General features: G+C 40.9%; 1 protein-coding gene across 1 annotated transcript; it reads right to left on the bottom strand.

Annotated features, from left to right (window-relative positions):
* Positions 1–1,302: 1,302 nt before the first annotated feature.
* Positions 1,303–20,950, bottom strand: LOC141284419 (interferon-induced GTP-binding protein Mx3-like). The gene is made up of 16 exons (XM_073817400.1): positions 20,585–20,950; positions 20,099–20,290; positions 19,685–19,777; positions 14,839–15,148; positions 7,611–7,808; positions 7,293–7,427; positions 6,739–6,893; positions 6,114–6,252; positions 5,788–5,986; positions 5,496–5,574; positions 3,566–3,688; positions 3,195–3,327; positions 2,940–3,098; positions 2,702–2,778; positions 2,324–2,584; positions 1,303–1,878 (listed from the first exon to the last, which is right to left on the bottom strand). Exons 1-16 carry the CDS (start codon positions 20,948–20,950, stop codon positions 1,654–1,656), a joined length of 2,844 nt encoding a protein of 947 aa, XP_073673501.1. The 3' UTR covers positions 1,303–1,653.
* Between the last annotated feature and the right edge of the window lie 552 nt (positions 20,951–21,502).

Below are 21,502 nucleotides of genomic sequence, written 5' to 3' on the forward strand. Positions count from 1 at the left end.
CTGTCCAGCTCAGTCCTCTTTGCTCTTCCGATATTTCCTATTTCTTGTTTGTATTTTCGCGCTCTCGTCGTCGATTGGACCCGCTAACCGAAGCATACAGTATCTGCGCGCTGCTGCCAATAGGTATCTAAAACGTCACCCGTAGTGTAGTGTTCATGCGAAATGTAGGATGGAGGGGACAAACGACCCAGAGCGTCTCTGACATGATTTGCATGATTGGCTCATGCATCACTGGCCAAACTGGCTGGTAAGTTTTTATCAATACCCGCCAAAATGATTTTTAACCCGCATTAGGCGGGTTGGCGGGTGTTAATTTCGAACCCTGGTTACAACCCAGAAACAGATCACCACATACCCAAATCAGAAACCATGGATGAACAAGGAAGTGCGTCTCCTGCTGAAAGCACGCAACACTGCCTTTAGATCAGGTGATGCACAGGCCTACAGCACTTCCAGGGCAAATCTGAAGGGGGGCATCAAAAAGGCCAAGCACTGCTACAAACTTAAGCTAGAGGAGCACTTTTCTAATTCTGACCCTCGACGCATGTGGCAGGGCATTCAGGCCATCAGTGACTACAAACCCAGCCACTCCACCCCCACAGCCACCAATGTCTTCTTCCTGAACGAGCTTAATGACTTTTATGCTCGCTTTGAGAGAGACAATATAGACACTGCCACCAAAATCACTCCCTCAACCGACCACTCACCCATCACACTTGCCTCTTCAGACGTCAAGAAGTCTCACCAGCTCCTCTTCTTCTTGAGAACACTTAAGAAGAACCAGCTGTCCTCAGCCATCCTGGTGAACTTCTATTGCTGCACGATAGAAAGCATCCTTACGAACTGTGTCACAGTCTGGTACGGAAGCTGCTCTGTTGTGGAGCGTAAGGCACTGCAGCGGGTGGTGAAAACTGCCCAACGCATCATAGGGACTCCACTCCCATCCATTGAGGACATTCAGAAGAAACACTGTTTGCGTCGAGCACGCAGTATTCTTAAGGATTCCTCTCACCCCGCCCACAAACTGTTTTCTCTCCTGCCTTCCGGCAGGCGCTTCAGATGCCCAAAAGACTAGAACCAGCAGACTGAGAAACAGCTTCTTTCCCAGAGCTGTCTCCTTATTGAACTCTGCCTCCCCCACTGACACCTTTGCCCCCCACCCCACACACCCCTACAGTCTCCCCATTACCATTGCACTACTTAATCTGTTGCACTACACTGTACTTATCCATTTGTAAATGCACATTTCTATTGCACATATATATATTTTGTAAATTTTTGATATCTATACATTTGCAAATTATTATTTGTTATATCCTGCTTTAGTAATCAGCTACCTGTATATTATGTTCGTATCAATCTGCAATTTTTTAGTTCTCCGATATGCATTTTGCAAGGCACTGTTTATAAAAGAAACTTGCTTTCATCATAAGCAGTCAATTTTGTGAAACAAAAATGTAGATAAAAAATTTAAAATCATAATAATAATAATAATAAATCTGCATTTGTAAATATGGTTATGTACTACTTTTGTGAAATCAAACCATTTATTTATCTATCCATGTTGCTAAGGCCCTACTGTATTAGACAGCTGTTTGACAATCTGTAGCTGATCATATTTTATTACAATTTCTGATGTTTAATAAATGTGTTTTAGAGTCTGTTGCTGATCAGTTCTTGAGCTTGTGTGAGGCGTTCCAGACGCTGTTTCAGATCAGCTCTCATGCGTCCTCGCTCTGAGCCTTCACTCAGCAGTTTGACCACATCTGCCCCGTTCCTCAGTTCCAGCATTTGATGCCGCAATGTCTTAGCTGCATCTTTCAGCATTAAGAGGATTAGAAGCATGGGCACGTAGTCTGTCAGGCGTTGATATACAATCTATATGGAGATAGGACATGAATTATACCATCCACTTGGAGTATAAAGATACTTGAGACACGTTTTGGGGTTCCTCGAATGCCTACAGTGGCGAAACCGTTTGAAGAACCTCTAAGTTCCTTTTCAAAATGCCAGTTTTGTGAGGAACTTATGAAAACGTATTCACTATTTCTTTTAGTATTCCATACTGTTGTTAATTTACACACCAAAAGAACATTTGTATGTTACTGGAAAAAAGATTATTACAGTTTATAAATGAATGACTATGAATTTACTGCCAGTTTGTCAGCTACTGTAAAATGCTTTATTAAGAAATATACATTTTTAAAGCATTTTTTTATTAAAGCATTTTCATCACAGATACTTATCTTAATATGCCATATTAATAGTAATATGGCATTATAATTCTAATAATTTATAAATAATTTTATGGTATGTTACCCACCTCATAATACAGAACCAGTTTGTCTGTTACAAGATTTCTTGAATCCAATAATGCACAGCCTTTGGAATTAAAAATTGTGTCATCGTCATAGCTGTTTTTGTCACTTGTTTCTATCCCAGTTTTCTGGGGGATCTCAGAATCATTGAGTTTCTGTTGTAACACCTTGTCTTGGGTGAAGACCAGTTTCTCCATATTAATAAATTCTTTGATTCTTTTCTCTGCTTTGGCCTCTTGCTTTGTCTGAATGTCACTAATCATGTTCTATGGAGTGTAAAAGAATACATGAAAGATAATAATAATAATAATAATAATAATAATAATAATAATAATAATAATAATAATAATAATAGGGTGAATAGTATTAGTAGTTTTTCTTACAGAGACCACGTATCTCAGTGGAGGGTATTGTTCAAAAGACGAAGAACATACATCCCTGAACTCATTCTGAACAATCTCTGAAAATAAAGTTTTAGATAGACAAGATGGAAAATGGTTCACTTTAAAGCAACATTTACAGTCAGCATTATGACAACTATTTGGTGGGTTTTATAAGTTTACATTAGTTGTATATTTCAATACTTTTCAGTACTAAAAATTCAGAAAATATACTCTGTACCTCGTACATCTTTCAGTGTAGCTATAGCTGGTTCTTGAAGTGCTGCCACATGGTTTTGGATGACACATTCAAATTCACAGAACTCACTGAACGTTAGCAATTCTCTGCCACGATGCATCTCATTATACTTTTCTATCATTTCTGTCACTCTTGCTTTGACTGCATTTGTAATGACAAATTGAAAAGGTGAGGATAAGGGATGGTATAGCCCTACTAGGAACAAATGGTTTTAGGTGTTGACATATCTTGACTCACATGATACTTCAGTGCTTCTCAGGTAGATGTCCCATTTCTTAAATACAGGGCGTAGATGTACATAAATATTTGTGTCTTTTGAATGTCCTGTTCTACTCAGTTCATTTATTTGGTCGCTGAACTCCAATACAATCTATAAAGCAAGAAAACACATTTTAAATGCCATAACATTATTTCTAGATAAGATTTACTTTAGGGATCTTCAACCCTGCTCCTGGAAAGCTACTGTCCTGCAGACTTCAGTTCCAACTCTGATCACCTGGTTCACGTGGGTTTGAATGGGGTTGGAGCTGGAATCTGCAGAACGGTAGCTCTCCAGGAGCAGGGTTGGAGAACCCTGATTTACTGTGATCTATTGTCGGAACTCTTACCTCACTAAGAAATGGCCCCATCATCTCTTCTTCCAGAGGTGGACCCTGCTCATAATTTTTAATTTCTCGTTGCACATTGAGTAGCTTAGTCTGAATCTGCTCAGTCAAGGATGGAAGCGATTTCTGTGTCCATAAAAAAATTTAAATAAACAATGTAATTTAGATTAAGGAATATGTTAATGGTTCACATCTAAATAAAAGCCCTGCATCAAGAAATGTTTCGGCTGATCAACGATACACCCACCAGCCTATTGATTTTTGGCTTTCCATGGCTTACTCAGCATGATCCTGCATCTACAGGTGCGTGAGTTAATTTTATAGTAAGTTTTAATAAACTATTTGCATGAAAACTGCCTCTGGTGCCCACTGCCAATGAACAATTATGTGAGGGCCCCCCCACAACCCCAATTTACTCAGTAGCGTCCCATGTCATTATCAGGTGCTTTGACATCTTGATGACAACCAACTTTGTTAAAAGAGAGTAATGTCAATGTCATATTCCCACCATGTCATTATTGCCAATGTACTGAGTGCAGATGTCGCTTGTATGGATACTGCTAAGATTTGGGTGGTGGTGGAGTCTCCCGTTCCCAATTCAGCGAAGTAAATCCAACAATTCCTGGTGGTCTCAAACTTTTACAGAGAGTTTGTTACCACTAGCCTCCCTCCTTTGTGGTAAGCCTCACTGCTTGGCCTGGACCTCTGCAGCATGCTAAGCCTTTAAAAGTCCACATTCACAAGTGCCTTCCATTCTCAAACAACCAGACACAACCATCCCTTTGTGGTAGGAATAAACACATCTGACTCAGGAGTTCGAACCATTCTGTAGCGGTGCTATGGTTTCCCTTCTAAATGTTTCTTTATGCTTTCTTCTCCATGATTTTGAGAGCAATTATGACATAAAAAAATCTGTGACTGTGGGCTATGAAAGTGGCATTGAAGGAGTGGAGGAATTGGCTAAAGGGGCCATAGCATCCATTTGTCATTTTAACTGACCATCAGAACCTGCAATATAAACAAGGAGCAAAAAGTCTTAATCCTGGTTTACTGTTAACCCTTTCTAGAGTCCACACCCAGGAGCCATCACTCTCCTCCAATATGACCACATCTGTCAAAAGCTGCTCAGCTTGTGTCCAGTCATAATCTTCACACCAGTTACCAGCTGGCCTCCTTCAACCTCTGCCCATCCAAAGTCAACCTTGGTCCCCTCTTGGGGGTGGACTTTCTAACTGACCTGCCCACTTCCCAAGATAACACCTCTGATTATTATTTGCTACTTTTCTAAAGCCTGTCAACTTAGTCCTATGAATAAGGATGATATGGAGATATGAAAATATTGCCTCTGAATGCGGACCACAAATCACTACCTGGGTGTGAAAGGCCTTTTGCAATCTACTACAAACCACTGTCAGCCACACCTCAGTATACCATCCATAGTCCAAAGGGTAAGTGGAAAGACTCCACCAGAAGGTGGCTGTTTCTGTCTTAATTTAATCACTCAGCTTTCACCTTCTGTGTACTTCTGTAAGTATGTATGTATATATAAGATTAGTTACTGTGCATCATATAGATGAGTTAAATTTTGGAAATCTGCAAGATTATCACAGTGTTCTCTGTTTATGAACAAAGTCCCTTAAATTATCAGATTTTGCTACATAGTGTGTATTACTATATACAGTTAGAAAGTTATTTTCCATTGCTGGGAAAATAACACTTCTCAGATTTGAGACATGATTGATGAGACATGACACTGGATGAGCAGATTTGGTGACTGTAATATTTATTTTTTTTTTTGACTGTTAGGTTATGATTAAAGTGAGTAGAGTTAGTTGCCATGTACTTGAAAAGTTACTTATAGTCAGTAGAATGTCTGTTAGGGAATGTTATCAAAATAAAGACTTATCATTCCCTATTATCATTTCGTGCTTGCCTTAATATGATCGCATAGTTCTTTGGTCAGCTTGTCTGCCAGGCACTGGATAGATGCATTACCATCATCTAGTAGTGAGCTGTGAAGAAAAAAAAATATGGATAACATGGATTGCTTTTTATGTCCTTGAAATATTCAAACCATTCATAAATGTTGAAAATATAGTAAGTCAAGGGTGTCCAATCCTGCTCCTGGAAGATTTAGAGTGTTTAATTAGGGTTGGAGCTAAACTCTGCAGAACAGTGGCCCTCCAGTAACAGTTTAACGACCCCTGATTGTAAGTCATAAGTACCTGAAATAATGGTGGTTCCTAAAGAAATTGAGTTCAGCTTCCATAGCTTTATCAAAAGGAATTCTGTTATTAATGTCACTCTGACCGCGACATCTCACAATAATGTAGCCCTTGCTGAGAGGAATGACTTTGCCCTGAACAATGTTCAAAACATCAATCTCAGCTCCTCTGTCAATGAGGTCTGGTTTTGTGAGAATTGCTACTCCATGTATTTAAATAAGAAAAGAAAGAGAGAGAGAGAAAGTTTAGTATAAGCAAAAATCATACAGCTACGTGGCATACAGTATGAAAAAATGTCATAGAAGAACAAAAATATGTTGCCATACCTAGAGTTCTGACTCCTTCTGGGTCTACATTTTGTGCCATTCTCAGTGCTTCTGTTGTTGCAATGTCAACATTGCATGGCACAACAACTAATATGATGGTTTCACTTTTATCAATATATTTCAGTATCAAGGATTTGATCTAAAATGATAAAATGTTCATTGGTTAGGGAGAGGAGAATCTTAAACATGAAAACAGGTAACACTTCAGTATAGGGAACAATTCTCACTATTAACTAGTTACTTATCAGCATGCCTATTATTAACATATTGGCTGTTTATTAGTACTTAGAAAGCAACTCTTTTGCATGACCATATTCTACATCCCTAATCCTACCCAATACCTAATCTTAACAACTACCTTACTTACTATTAATAAGCAGCAAACTAGCAGTTTATTGAGGCAAAAGCTGTATTTATTAACAGTGAAAACTGGACCGTAAAATAAAGTGTGACCTGAAAACATCATAAAACACTTTTTTTGTGTGTGTGTGATACAGGATGTCAGTCAACTAATCAATCAATCAGTGACTTATAATAACCTATAAAAAGAGACTCCTGAGTCCTGCGGTGTGCACACTGACAGCTGAGACAGCTGTTGTTTTGAGGAAATCTCACAGACACTCACCTGATCTCCAATATTATCAGGTTGACCATTCACAGGTACACGGGTTATACCAGGTAGATCGATCAGAGTGAGGTCACAAACATCAGTAGAAGAAATCTCCAATGTGATGAGTTCATCACAGATTCCAACTGTATTTCCAGCGAGCTCATTTTGAGCTGTTAAATTCAAAGTTCACAACAAATAAACCCAATTATATATATATATATATATATATATATATATATATATATATATATATATATATATATATATATTGACTTTTACTCCCATAAAAAAAACAATAATAATAATAATAATTATAATAATAAATAAAAGTCTCTGGACTGCAGGTTGTACATTCATGACTAATTAGAGAGCCTTTTCAATTAATGTATTTTTTTTTATTTCTTGAAGTAGCAAACATGATGCAGTGTTGTAAACCTTAATTAACAATTAATTATTCTTATTTCTACCATCTAGAGTCCAATACATTCATTGACAAGTAATCAAATCATAGTGCATACATATGCAAACCATTTTATCTGTGATCTGTGAGGGTTTCTTTTCATACTGACCTTCTCTAACAAGCTTATCCACTTTTAATGGGTCTTTAAAGGTCTCTCTGTGCCCACTGTAAGAAATGGTCCCTGACCATGGACCTTTTTTGAGCTTCTGCAATTTCAGCTCAAGAGGACAGCGAGTGACAATACCTTAAAAAATAAATAAATAAACAAAAAGATAATGTTTTTAACAATTTGATAGTGGTTCTCAACATGTGGGGACAGGGTAGTTATTGGAAGGAAAATTTGTAGTTCTCAAATCTTGTTTGATTCTTCACATGTGATGCATTATAATATGTAACAGATACTATGTAACCAGAAATAAAGTCTTACCACTTCCTCGAGGTAGAGCTACCCCAGAGAGTGCCTCCAAAACAGAACTCTTTCCAGAACTCTGATCTCCCACCACCGCAATGGATGGTAGACCAATATCTTCATCAAGACCGATCAACCTCAGAGAGTCGATCAACCCAATCAAAGGTCGAACAGACTCGATGAAATGATTGTGGAATCCTGTATGAGTTTGTGAGTCTGAAAATAAGCTTTATAATTAAAACATAAAAAAGAGGAACAAACTTAAGTTTCATTTAATTATTTAGATCATCAGTTGGTAAAAGAAAACAATACTTCACTGTATTAAATCTTTCACTGTTTTTACATGCTAGTCTTAGTGTTCCAGTCTTCAGTTCATATTTTTATGAGCTGTAATTTTTCGACCCAGCAAAGGTTACAATCACATTTTAAATGATGACAGTGACGGAAATTTCTTTTTAAAGGGGTCATCCGGTGCCACATGCACTTTTACAAGCAGTTTGAACTGAAATGTGTGTTAGGAGTGTGTGTGCACAACCACCCTAGAATGACAAAGATCCACCCAGTAGTTTTCTTTTAATTTAGTAAAATAATTTTCCCCTTCTCATATCGAGCCGTTCTCAGGTGCCTGTCGTTGTGGCGTAACACCGACAGAGGCCGCTTCCACGACAGATGATAAGCAGTAGTGTTTTAGCCTAGACACGGCTCGAGTGAGAAGTAAACTGTCAGCCATTGTTTCGACACTGGAGCAGAATGTTGCCTAAGCGAGTGTGGAGTACAGTTGATGGGTGTAACAGCAAACACAGCAGTCATTTACTACCGACATCTGAGCCGCTGAGGACAATGCCTGCAAAATAGTGTTTACAGCCCGCAACAGCATACGAGTAAAGACCATAACAATCACATTTATGTATTTCAATATTACAGCGGGGTAAGTTGTTAATCGATCACTTATTTGCTCTTGTTCAGTCAGCTATACCTCAGTAAACACATCGCGTTTGTATCTCTCTCAGTACGCTATCCTGCCAGTACATACAAAGATATATCAAAGTGACATTAAGTTTACTAACCATTCAGAAACGCCTTGTTTAAGCCGTAATTGCCGAACTTCTTTGCAGGTGTCATTTTGTTCCGGGTCCAACTCCGGTTCAAACTGATATGGTTACACATATGTGTTTTCAAAGCCTCTCGCGATCATTATTTCCCCAAATAAACCCTCAACTGTTGTCTAGGCAACACCTCATGTGCATTGTAATGACACGCCCAAACGAACTCAGGGGGCGGGGTGAGCAGAGGTTCAGATCATTTAAAGGGCCAGGTACTGATATCGCTTGCTGAGAACAGAGCCATTTTTTACCAGGTAAAATTAGTGTTTTTTTACACTACCATTGAGAATTTTTAATCAAAGTATATTACAAACTTTTCATTAGGACTCTAAAATCTCATATTAACTTGTGGAAAATAGGCATCGGATGACCCCTTTAAGCATTTTTAAAATAAAATGCCAGACTCTTCCCGTTCTGAGGATCATTTCGAATCCTACATATACACTTTATTATATAATTATTCTTAATTATGCAAAATTAAGCTTAATTTGTATAAGGTGACAATTATGTGCAATTAAAACATTCTAACACATAACAAGTGTCATTGTCATATTTAATTTCAAGCTGATACTGCTGTATCCTTGATAAACAAGCATGATAACTTTATTAATGGAAAAGTTGTTGACTATAGTGAAAAATACACTTGTCGTCAAAACTTTCAAGCAATATTTTGTTAATCACAATAATTTTATTGTGATATATTATCATATGATAGGATTTAAAGTCTGTGCCTGAGAAAAGGGTATAACTAAAAATGATACATAAAAAGCAATGTGAAATTATGTAAATTATAAAGGCATGGTAAAAATCTGAGGAAGAAAATAATAAAAAAAAAACATTGAACATGAAAATTTTGAAGGTTTTCAAATACAAACTGTCAAACATCAATAGCAATATAAATGAAAACTGTACCTCTCTTCGCTTTGGGAATCATAGTCTGAATTTTTATCCTCATCCATTGTTTGTCTGAAAATGAATTATGGAATTCTACATTTAAAATATGTAAAATTTACTTTATTGAAGAAAAATATAAAAAGTTAACTAAAATAAGCACAATAACATCGAAAAGGCCCCAAAATCAATACATGTCTAGCTGTCGGAAAGAGCACAGTCAGTGCATTTCAATATCCCTGAATATTACTATACATAGTTATCATTAAAAAGAAACACGTCTCCATATGCTTGCATTATAAGTATGCATTATATAAGTTTAAAAGACATCTTTTGTACATCAATGAAACTCAAGTTGTTTGTTTGTTAGGAACTAAAAATGAGATGTGTGAATTACCCATCATATTACTGAAAAAATATTGTGATGTAAATGTTAAAGCAAGTCTCATTTTTACCTTCTGTTAGTGTTTATTCTTCAAACACACGGCCAGGACTGTTCCTATTAAAAGTCCCATGACAGAATAACAGCTTATTATATATCCCTAAACCAGGAAATCTGAGTAGTGATCACTGGTTGGTTAAAATCATACTATGTTACCTTTTAAGGAGTATGCACACTAAGGTATTTTTTTTTTTTTACAAAAAAAAAATCACTTCCACTTTTCCTCTATTCCCCTAAAAGCTCTTGATATATCTGTATAACTTCCTCCTTTACTTTTCTGCCAATTGCACATGATTTCATTTACCCTCAAAAATCATGCATTTCTGTTTTCAAATATGTAATAAAAGATATCAATAGGAAAAATAAATACATAAATAAATCAAATATTTAAAAAGCTGGTAAAATGGACATTGGATTATCAAACAAAGCAAAGCAGCTATAATTATAGAAAACTTCAACTGATGGTTTTATAGTTACATGGTTTCATCCCAGCACCAAGCCTCCAGGCCCTGCCCTCTGCTAAGATATTTGTATTCGCCACAATTTACAGCATACTTGTTGTTGTAATGGGCTTTCTCCTGTGGGTAAAGGAAGAGAGAGTATCAGCAAGTTATAGATAATGTACCTTATGGATTCTTTTGTTGTATGGGACTCTATGGGGTTTACAATAAATTCTAAGCATCCACAGTGTGTTCCTAAATTTTGTCACAAATCCTTAACATCTTCAACAGTACACATACACACTGCCTGTTGGAAGAAGTAAAATTCCCCCTTTGCAAAGGTATTGAAAGTACAAGGATCCTATTTTTAGTTTAAAACATTCTCATATTTTACAACATTCTCAACTTAGCCTCAAAGAACAGTTAAAAGTGCTTATAAAATTGTTATATTACCATGAATAAAAATAATGAACAGAACATAATTCAGAGCAGAAATGTCTTTCATGTATTTGGTTTTGCTAACAATGTATTTTACCTTTAAAATCTGAGATATGTGCAACTCTGGCATCAATAGTGTATACTTCTTTGTGGGACCAGTGGTGTCATAGAGATTTAAATTAAAATATTTGATTACACATTTTGTTTCCAAACAGTCTAAACATATGTGTGTCCCCTTGAACTCAGTAAAAAAAGATATTCTGTTCTTTTACCTTTTCTTAGTTGAAAATTTCAGTCTTTCAGTCCCTGGTGTGCGGTCAACCTAGCAAACCTCATCCAGTGCCCCAGAGGTGCACTGGCAGTTGGGTACTCTTAGTTCTCTTTTTATTTCTTATTTCTACATGAAGACATATTATTACATATTTCTTATCCTCCCTCTCCTTTTAGATGGGTTCAAACCTCCCAAAATTACATTCAGGAACGCCATGAGGTAATTTTGCCCATATAATCTTTACACTAGGTTAAACTTATTTGGCTTGTTATCCACTGAAGAGGGGCTTGAGGAAGCGGCTTCAACTCGGGTTTAGCTTCGATCCCAAAAAAAAAGTGTGATTAGATATGCAGCAAAGTTGCTCCTTAAAGTTGCTCCTGCGGGAGCAGCATTAGGACTGTGGTATCGATGGCGAGGACAAAAAAGTTCCTGGTTGGAGAGATTTGGTAATATTTATGTGAGAAATGAAAGAAGAAATTAAGAGGAGGAAAATCTGGAAAATTTTAGAGATGTGTGGAGATGTCTAAGAGCGTGGTCTATTGAAATATTAGTTCTGAATGGGGTTGGGTTGGAATCTGCTTTTGGAGTCTGAATTTCTCAACCTGGTCTCATGACAAAAAATTTACCTGTGGGGAAAAAAAAAATGTCTAATATGAAAATACGTCTAGTTCAACTAATAGACCAAAAAGAACCAGTTGGAATCCAAAAGGAATGATTCATTCATGACCAGGACATCACTCCAGATGATTTGCCTGAGGCTCTAGATTACAGTTAATAATGTTGTAAATAATGTTCAATTTCTCACACAGACTGATAATTTCGCTTCCTAAAATCAATATATCGTCAGTAGCCATGGGAATAAGTTTCATTATTTCTTGATATGTTTTTGTTCATTCTCAAAGACAGGCAAATGCTGACTTGCATTTTATGAATCACCAAGTACCACAGTTTCAGCTAAAAATCTTCTTTACTCAAAGAAAAAAAATCTACATCTTGGATGGCCTGACAGTAGGTAAATTAATTAATTAGTTGGTTCAGTTGTGTTTATTCAGGGTGGGAGCAGGAAATTAGCCCTCCATGGACTAGATTGGATATCCCTGATCTAGACCTTGAGCTGCAGCAGCGAGTCAGTAGATGGGAAATGAAAGGCCAACCTTGTGGAATTTAGCATGATGTGGTTTAAGTAGCCTACTAAAGAAAGCAGATCATAATTTCTACAGAATTATGCTTCTAATAAATTTGAAGAGTGTGAATGTGTCATCTGAAAAGTGTGCGTGTATTTTTTCAGGTGACTCTGGGTTGCATCTAGTATTCTTGTTTTCCACACTTTATCACTTGATTCAGTTACACTCTTCTCACTTACAGTTGTCTTTTTTGTCTTACTTACTCCTTTACCCCCCTAACTCGCTCAGTTGTGATACATGCTTTTCTCTTTACTCTTGGGCGAAAAGTGTAAAAGAAAGAAACAAGCCCAGACAGAAGTAATTGAAAGTGAAAAAACTATAAGCCCAAAACATACTTCTGCTTGCAAAGCCCACAAACTCAAAACGAATCTTTTCAGTTCAGGTTTAGAGTGTGAATGAGGAACATAAGTTAAAGGGGTCCTATTATGCTTTTTCAGTTTTTGAATTTTAGCCAGTAGTGGTGTGTGTGTTTGGGTATAAAAAAAACATGTACAAAGTTACAAAACTCAAAGTCCACTCCAAAGGGAGATATTTAGTTTTTAAAAAAATCAATTTTCAAGAACTACAACGAACAGCTCATTTGGACTACAGTGTTTGTTTTCAGCATGCTATGAGGTCACAACATAAATCCCGCCTACAGAAATTTGAATCGTGGACAGGGTGCGGGATTCGCTTAAATTTACCGATGTAGCACGGACAGCCGCTTCTGGGATGCTTCAGCGAGCCTTGACTAAAGTGTCCACGAACTGCTTCGGTAGCCCTGCTGCTGCTGCGCCGTTGACGTGTGTGGTACAGAGGGTCGAAAACACACGCTGAGCCGCGCCTGATGTAAACATAAACATTGACTAAAGTGACGATCATCGGTTGTCGGGCCATAGACGTGTACAGGATGTGGTGAGAGATATATTCATCATAGAGTGTAGATAGCTTCACTAGTCTTATGCTGGAGCTGGTTTCGGGTATGTAAATAGTTAAATACAGTAGCACAATAATGAAAATATCATGTATCAGCGATTTCGCAGGCTGACAATAGGACCAACACTACTGTAGCGTGTTATGTACTCACCATCAATGCATCCTAGGTGTATTGGTGCTGGTCATATAATTAGAATATCTTGATTTATTTCACTAATTCCATTCAAGAAGTGAAACTTGTATAATGTCTACATTCATTCCACAAAGACTGATATATTTCAAGTGTTTATTTCTTTTAATTTTGATGATTATAACTGACAACTAATGAAAACCCCAATTCAGTATCTCAGAAAATTAGAATATTGTGAAAAGGTTCAGTACTGAAGACACCTGGTGCCACACTCTAATCAGCTAATTAACTCAAAACATCTGCAAAGGCATTTAAATGGTCTCTCAGTCTAGTTCTGTAGGCTACACAATCATGGGGAAGACTGCTGATTTGACAGTTGTCCAAAAGACAATCATTGACACCTTGCACAAGGAGGGCAAGACACAAAAGTTAATTGCTAAAGAGGCTGGCTGTTCACAGGGCTCTGTGTCCAAGCACATTAATAGAGAGGCAAAGGGAAAGAAAAGATGTGGCAGAAAAAAAGTGTACAAGCAATACGGATAACCGGACGCTGGAAAGAATTGTGAAACAAAACCAATTCAAAATGTGGGGGAGATTCACAAAGAGTGGACTGCAGCTGGAGTCAGTGCTTCATGAACCACTAAGCACAGACGTATGCAAAAAATGAGTTTCAGCTGGCACATTCCTTGTGTCAAGCCACTCTTAAACAACAGACAGCATCAGAAGCGTCTCGACTGGGCTAAAGAAAAAAAGGACTGGACTGCTGCTGAGTGGTCCAAAGTTATGTTCTCTGATGAAAGTAAATTTTGCATTTCCTCTGGAAATCAGGGTCCCAGAGTCTGGAGGAAGAGAGGAGAGTCACGGAATCCGCGTTGCTTGAGGTCCAGTGTAAAGTTTCCACAGTCAGTGATGGTTTGGGGTGCCATGTCATCTGCTGGTGTTGGTCCAGACTCATTGCTGCAGTAATTCAGGCAAAAGGAGCCCCAACTAAGTATTAAGTGCTGTACATGCTCATACTTTTCATGTTCATACTTTTCAGTTGGCCAAGATTTCTAAAAACCCTTTCTTTGTATTGGTCTTAAGTAATGTTCTAATTTTCTGAGATACTGAATTTGGGGTTTTCATTAGTTGTCAGTTATAATGATCAAAATTAAAAGAATAAAACACTTGAAATATATCAGTTTGTGTGGAATGAAATTATACATTATACAAGTTTCACTTCTTTAATGGACTTAGTGAAATAAATAAACTCTTTGAAGATATTGTAATTATATGACCAACACCTTTATAACTTCCGTCTTTCAGATGAATGCAATCGGAGTTATATTAAAAATAATCCTGGCACTCCCAAGCTTTAGAACTGAATGGCATAGACAAGTGTTTCTCTCCATCAGTCCAAAACAAGTCAATCCATAATAAAAAAGTGTCTCACATTGTAACGGTAAGTGAAGGGAAGGAAGCAAGTGCAGGGTGAAAACCAGATTTATTGAGAATTGATGATACAACTGAGAGTGATGATGATGATGATGATGATGATGATGTTGATCTCCCGGCTGGGTGGCACAAGGGCTAGATGGCTCGATGATGAAGGTGGGTGATATCCAGTAGTGAAGGCGTGAAGCGTGGTGTCCAGTGGTGCAGGCGTAATCCCAGTGCGATCCCACGATGAACACAACAAACACGATGATCACAGACGAAGACAAAACCCAAACGTACATCCACAAATCCAGATCCTGAGTGAACTGTCAGACGAGGGAGAAGAGAATGCGGTGAGATTAAATAGTCATGTGAAATGAGGGACACCTGTGTGGGACTGATTGGCAGCTGCGCTGAATCAGCGTGACGCACAACGTAATAAACACACACACACACACAGATGACGCGACCTGAGGACACGGCAGATGTGAGAACCGTGACAGTACCCCCTCCTCTAGGAACGTCCAGTGGTGTAAAGTATTTGAGTAAATGGACTTCGTTACTGTACTTAAGTATTTTTTTGGCTACTTTTTACTTGTACTGAGTATCAAAAATATAAGCAACTTTTACTCTCTACTCGACTACATTTTTTATGTAATATATGTACTCTTTACTCCACTACATTTGAACGTACACTTACCGTTACTCATTACATTGTGATTGTGCGCGACAAGTCGGCATCTTTTTCTGCTATGGGTAATTTCATGAGCGGAAGAGGCGATATGGCCATCTGCAGGGTGCTGAAGGTACTGGATGCTATTTACCTATGTGCTAAATGAGACTACTCCACATGAACGTGAACGGAATCTCTGTGCGGAATTCAAAATCCCCATGTGAGTAATGTTATAATGTACAGTAATGATGCTATGCATTTTCTTTTAAAGTTTCTTTCAGAGACTTTATGCCCTTTTCCATCAGCAAAAGTGAATATTTGTATGCCATCAAGGCATCGTGAATTGTCAGATGAAATAATGGATTTTACTTTTTTTTTTTTTGTCCATTGTTGACTGAAAATACCTTCTTGAAGAACATTTTTTTACTTGTGCCTTTTTTGAACATTTGAGTTTGACTGAGACTGACTTGTTCTGCCATTTTGAAACATTAAGGTGTTCAATTTCATTTCTATATGTGACCCTGGACCACAAAACCAGTCATGAGGTTAAATTTTACAAAACTGAGATGTATATATAATATGAAAGCTCAGTAAATAAGCTTTCTATTTATGTATGGTTTGTTAGGATAGGACAATATTTGGCCGAGATACATCTATTTGAAAATCTGGAATCGAAAAAAAAATCTAAATCCTGAGAAAATCACCTTTAAAGTTCTCCAAATTAGGTTCTTAACAATGCATATTACTAATCAAAAATTACATTTTGATACATTTACAGTAGGAATTTTACAAAAAATCTTCATGGAACATGATCTTTACTTAATTTCCTAATGATTTTTGGCATAAAAGAAAAATCAATAATTTTGACCCATACAATGTATTTTTGACTATTGCTACAAATATACCCCAGCGACTTAAGACTGGTTTTGTGCTCCAGGGTCACATATTAGGATATAAATAAATTCTCACAAATAAACGGTTTCTTGTTACACACATTTCTTTGTGTTCTTAGAGCCTACATTCAGTACGAGTAAAATACTTAAGTTCTTTTAAAATCGGATACTTTAAGACTTTTACTCAAGTCTTATTGGAATTGGTGACTTGTAACTTGTAACGAAGTAATTTTTACAGTAAGGTATCTGTACTTTTACTCAAGTATGGTTTTCGGGTACTCTTTACACCTGTACCTGTTGATTGAAATCATCAATAAGAGAGTGATCCAGAATGTCTCTGGCAGGTACCCAACTTCTCTCCTCCGGACCGTAACCTTCCCAGTCCACCAAGTACTGAAATCCGCGTCCCCTCCGCCTAGAGTCCAGAATGCGATTAACCGAATAGGTTGGTTCCCCGTCTACGAGTCGCGGCGGTGGGGGAACCGGAACTGGCGGATTAATTCGTGCATAAAAAACAGGCTTAATTTTAGAGACATGAAACACGGGATAAATTCTCCTGTACACTGGAGGGAGTTGAAGGCGGACTGCCACCGGACTAATGATCTTGGTGACAGGAAACGGGCCAATAAATTTGGGAGCAAGTTTATTCGAGACGGAACGCAAAGGAATATCTTTGGTAGAAAGCCACACTTTAGAACCGACGACGTATACGGGAGGCTTAGACCGGTGGCGATCGGCTTTAGCCTTGGTGCGCGCTCCCACCCGGACCAGAGTCTCACGGGCTCTGGTCCAAGTGCGATGGCACCTCTGGACAAAGGCGTGGGCGGAGGGAACCGCGACTTCGGATTCCAGACTGGGAAAAATTGGTGGCTGGTACCCTATACTACATTCAAATGGAGATAGGCCCGTAGACGATACTGGTAACGAATTGTGGGCGTACTCCACCATAGAAAGCTGTTGGCTCCAGGAGGAAGGATTTCTAGCGACCATACATCGTAACGTTCTCTCCAAATCTTGGTTGGCTCTCTCAGTTTGCCCATTGCTTTGAGGATGGAACCCCGAAGAGAGACTAACAGTGGCCCCCAGAAGTTTACAAAACTCTCGCCAAAATTTGGACACAAACTGGGGTCCTCTGTCGGAGACCACGTCCGTCGGGAGGCCATGTAACCGAAAGACGTGGTCTACGACTGCCAACGCTGTCTCCTTGGCTGAGGGTAATTTGGGCAAGGGAATGAAATGAACCGCCTTCGAGAATCGGTCCACCACGGTTAAAACTACAGTGTTACCCTGGGAGGGTGGGAGGGCGGTAACAAAATCTAGAGCGATGTGGGACCAGGGTCTCGAAGGGATTGGCAGCGGTTGTAGGAGCCCATCTGGAGGTCTGTTAGATGTCTTACCAGTGGCACAAACTGAGCAAGCCAAAACAAAACTGCGAACGTCCCGAGCCATAAGTGGCCACCAAAATCGTTGCTTGACCAAATGTAAGGTGCGACTAACCCCTGGATGACACGCCACATTGGAGCAATGTCCCCACTGGATAACTTCGGACCGTAAACGCTCTGGCACAAACAAACGGTTCGGTGGGCAACCGACCGGAGGTGTTACCCCATGTAAGGCTGTCTTAACCTTCGATTCGACCTCCCAGATGAGGGTAGAGACAATAAGAGTCTCGGGAAAAATACCCTCGGGAGTGGACGGGCGATCGGAGCGGTCAAAAATACGAGATAAAGCATCGGGTTTGATGTTTTTAGAACCCGGGCGGTACGATAGAGTAAAGTCAAAACGTCCGAAAAAAAGTGCCCACCGAGCCTGCCTAGAGTTTAGTCTTTTAGCAGTTCTGATGTATTCTAGATTCTTGTGATCGGTCCAAACGATAAAAGGTACCCCCGACCCTTCCAACCAGTGGCGCCATTCCTCCAATGCTAGTTTGACTGCCAACAGCTCTCTGTTACCAATATCGTAATTTGACTCAGCTGGCGACATACGATGTGAGAAAAACGCGCAGGGATGCATCTTGTCGTCCGTGGGTGAGCGCTGGGAAAGCACCGCACCTACCCCCACCTCTGACGCATCGACCTCCACCACAAACTGACGTGATGGATCAGGGGTGACAAGAATGGGAGCCGAAACGAAGCGACTTTTCAGTTTGGCAAACGCAGCTTCCGCTGCGTCTGACCACCTGAACGTCGTTCGGGGGGAGGTCAAGGCAGTCAGAGGCGCGGCTAGTTGGCTGAAATTGCGAATAAAACGCCGGTAAAAATTGGCAAAACCCAGAAACCTCTGCAGGGCCTTATGGGAATCTGGGGTTGGCCAATCCACCACAGCTCTAACCTTCTCGGGATCCATGCGCACACCCTCGGCCGACACGATGTACCCTAGGAAAGGAACAGACTGTGCATGAAAATCGCATTTCTCCGCCTTGACAAAAAGCCCATTCTCTAACAGCCGCTGAAGCACTCGTCTGACGTGTTGAACGTGTTCCTGGAGAGAAGAAGAAAAAATCAATATGTCGTCCAGGTAGACATATATGAACTGGTCGACCATGTCTCTCAACACGTCATTAACGAGTGCCTGGAAGACCCCTGGGGAGTTGGACAAGCCGAAGGGCATGACCAAGTACTCAAAGTGCCCCCTGGGGGTGTTAAAGGCAGTCTTCCACTCATCTCCCCCCCTAATGCGGACCAAATGATAAGCGTTTCTCAAATCCAATTTCGTGAAGACTGACGCTCCCTGCAACCTCTCGAAGGCTGAAGACATTAACGGCAAAGGATAAGTATTCTTTACCGTAATGTTATTCAGCCCCCGGTAATCAATACAAGGTCGCAGAGAACCGTCCTTCTTCCCCACAAAAAATAACCCCGCCCCCGCTGGAGAAGAGGAGGGTCATATGAGCCCGGCTGCTAGAGAATCAGAAATGTATTTCTCCATAGCCTCTCTTTCAGGAACTGAAAGTGAATATAATTTGCCCTTAGGCGGAGATGTACCTGGCAGTAACTCTATTGCACAGTCATAGGGACGGTGAGGAGGAAGAGAAGCAGCCCGAGACTTACTGAACACTTCCTTCAGGTCGAGGTACTCCGTGGGCACATTACTCAGATCCGCCGCCTTCTCCTGAAACACAAAATCAGAGACAGACGGACAAGCAGACACAAGACAGGACTCATAACACTTAACGCTCCATTCAGCCACCGACTTCAGCTGCCAATCAATCCGGGGGTTGTGTTTGATGAGCCAGGGGTGTCCCAACACCACGGGAGCGTGAGGGGAGTCCAGAATGTAAAAGGAGATGCTCTCACGGTGATTACCAGACACCGTGAGAGTGATGGGATCCGTGATGAAGGTGATGGTGGGGAGGGTCTGGCCATTGAGGGCGTGGACGGAAATAGTGTCTGTAAGAGGTTGAAAAGGGACATGATTACGTTGAACAAAAGAAAAATCCATAAAATTACCCTCGGCTCCCGAATCCAATAGTGCCGTGCAGTGGTGATCCTGATGTTGCCATCTGAGCCTAACCGGGAGGAGCGTGGAGGTGCTGCTGGACGAGGACTTGGTAGCGGAGATCCCACCCGACAGTAGCCTCATACTTACTGCCGGGCTGGCCCTTTTACGGGACAGCTAAAAGCGAGATGTCCCGCCGCCCCGCAGTACAAGCAAAGGCCTAGGGATCTCCGCCTCTCCTTCTCCTCCCGGGAAAGCCGAGCTCGACCCACCTGCATGGGCTCGGGATCGCTGAGTGGGCTGACCACGTCACTGCCGCTGGCTCGAGGTGGAAACCCCTCCCCAGGGGGGAGCCGAGCAGATGTCCGTCGTCGCTCGGCTCGGGAGAGTCGAGCATCTACCCGCAGGGCTAGTTCAATCAGGCCGTTGAGGTTGGCGGGTAGATCCAGGGCATAGATCTCTTTCTGGACGCGGTCAGCCAGCCCATGCAGGAACATGTCCCACTGCGCCTCCTCGTTCCATTGGCACTCCGCCGCCAGGGTGCGAAACTCGATGGAATAATCTGAAACGGACCTCCCCCCCTGTCGGAGATCCGCCAGTACCCGCGCAGCCTCTCTTCCTGAGGCCGCACGGTCAAACACCCGCTTCATTTCGGCGGCGAGCGCAGCGAACGAGGCGCAACAGGGATCTTGACTCTCCCACACCGCCGTTCCCCACAGTGACGCCTTCCCCGTTAACAGGGTGAGCGCGAACGCCACCTTGCTTTCCTCACTAGGAAATGTGCGTGGTTGTAACGAGAAGTGCATCGAACATCTAGTGAGGAAAGCTCGGCAGAAGTTTGGCTCACCTCCATAGAGTTCCGGCGGGGGAAGGCGGGGCTCCGGTTGTTGAGCCGCCCCAGATGGTCCGGGTGGAGCGGCCGGGGCGGGCAGGGTGGGCGGTGTGAGCGGCGCAGTGGGAAGCTGCATCTGACGTAGGCACTGGGTCAGCTCGGACACTTGTGCCACAAGAGTGTTGATGGCGTTTCCAGATATCGCCGAATTCCTCTCTTGAATCTCCAGCCGAGAGATGCAGTCCCGAAGTGCGTCCTCCGCGGTGCTCGATGTGTTGCCTGCTGCTTCCATTTCGGCTGACAGTTCTGTAACGGTAAGTGAAGGGAAGGAAGCAAGTGCAGGGTGAAAACCAGATTTATTGAGAATTGATGATACAACTGAGAGTGATGATGATGATGATGATGATGATGTTGATCTCCCGGCTGGGTGGCACAAGGGCTAGATGGCTCGATGATGAAGGTGGGTGATATCCAGTAGTGAAGGCGTGAAGCGTGGTGTCCAGTGGTGCAGGCGTAATCCCAGTGCGATCCCACGATGAACACAACAAACACGATGATCACAGACGAAGACAAAACCCAAACGTACATCCACAAATCCAGATCCTGAGTTAACTGTCAGACGAGGGAGAAGAGAATGCGGTGAGATTAAATAGTCATGTGAAATGAGGGACACCTGTGTGGGACTGATTGGCAGCTGCGCTGAATCAGCGTGACGCACAACGTAATACACACACACACACAGATGACGCGACCTGAGGACACGGCAGATGTGAGAACCGTGACACACATGGCTCTGGGGGATCAGTAAAAGTGATCCGATGTGTTTTTATAAGGAAGTTATCCA

Source organism: Garra rufa, chromosome 14 (genome assembly GCF_049309525.1).
Source record: "Garra rufa chromosome 14, GarRuf1.0, whole genome shotgun sequence".
Taxonomy (NCBI): Eukaryota; Metazoa; Chordata; class Actinopteri; order Cypriniformes; family Cyprinidae; genus Garra; species Garra rufa.

Excerpts from the sequence above, each read along its gene's own strand:
- LOC141284419 (XM_073817400.1), bottom strand. The coding sequence starts at position 20,950 with ATGGAAGCAGCAGGCAACACATCGAGCACCGCGGAGGACGCACTTCGG. Across the intron at positions 7,428-7,610 it reads AGCTCTACCTCGAGGAAGTG|GTATTGTCACTCGCTGTCCT; the intron begins GTAAGACTTTAT and ends TTATTTTTTAAG. Across the intron at positions 6,253-6,738 it reads CTGATAATATTGGAGATCAG|ATCAAATCCTTGATACTGAA; the intron begins GTGAGTGTCTGT and ends TTATCATTTTAG.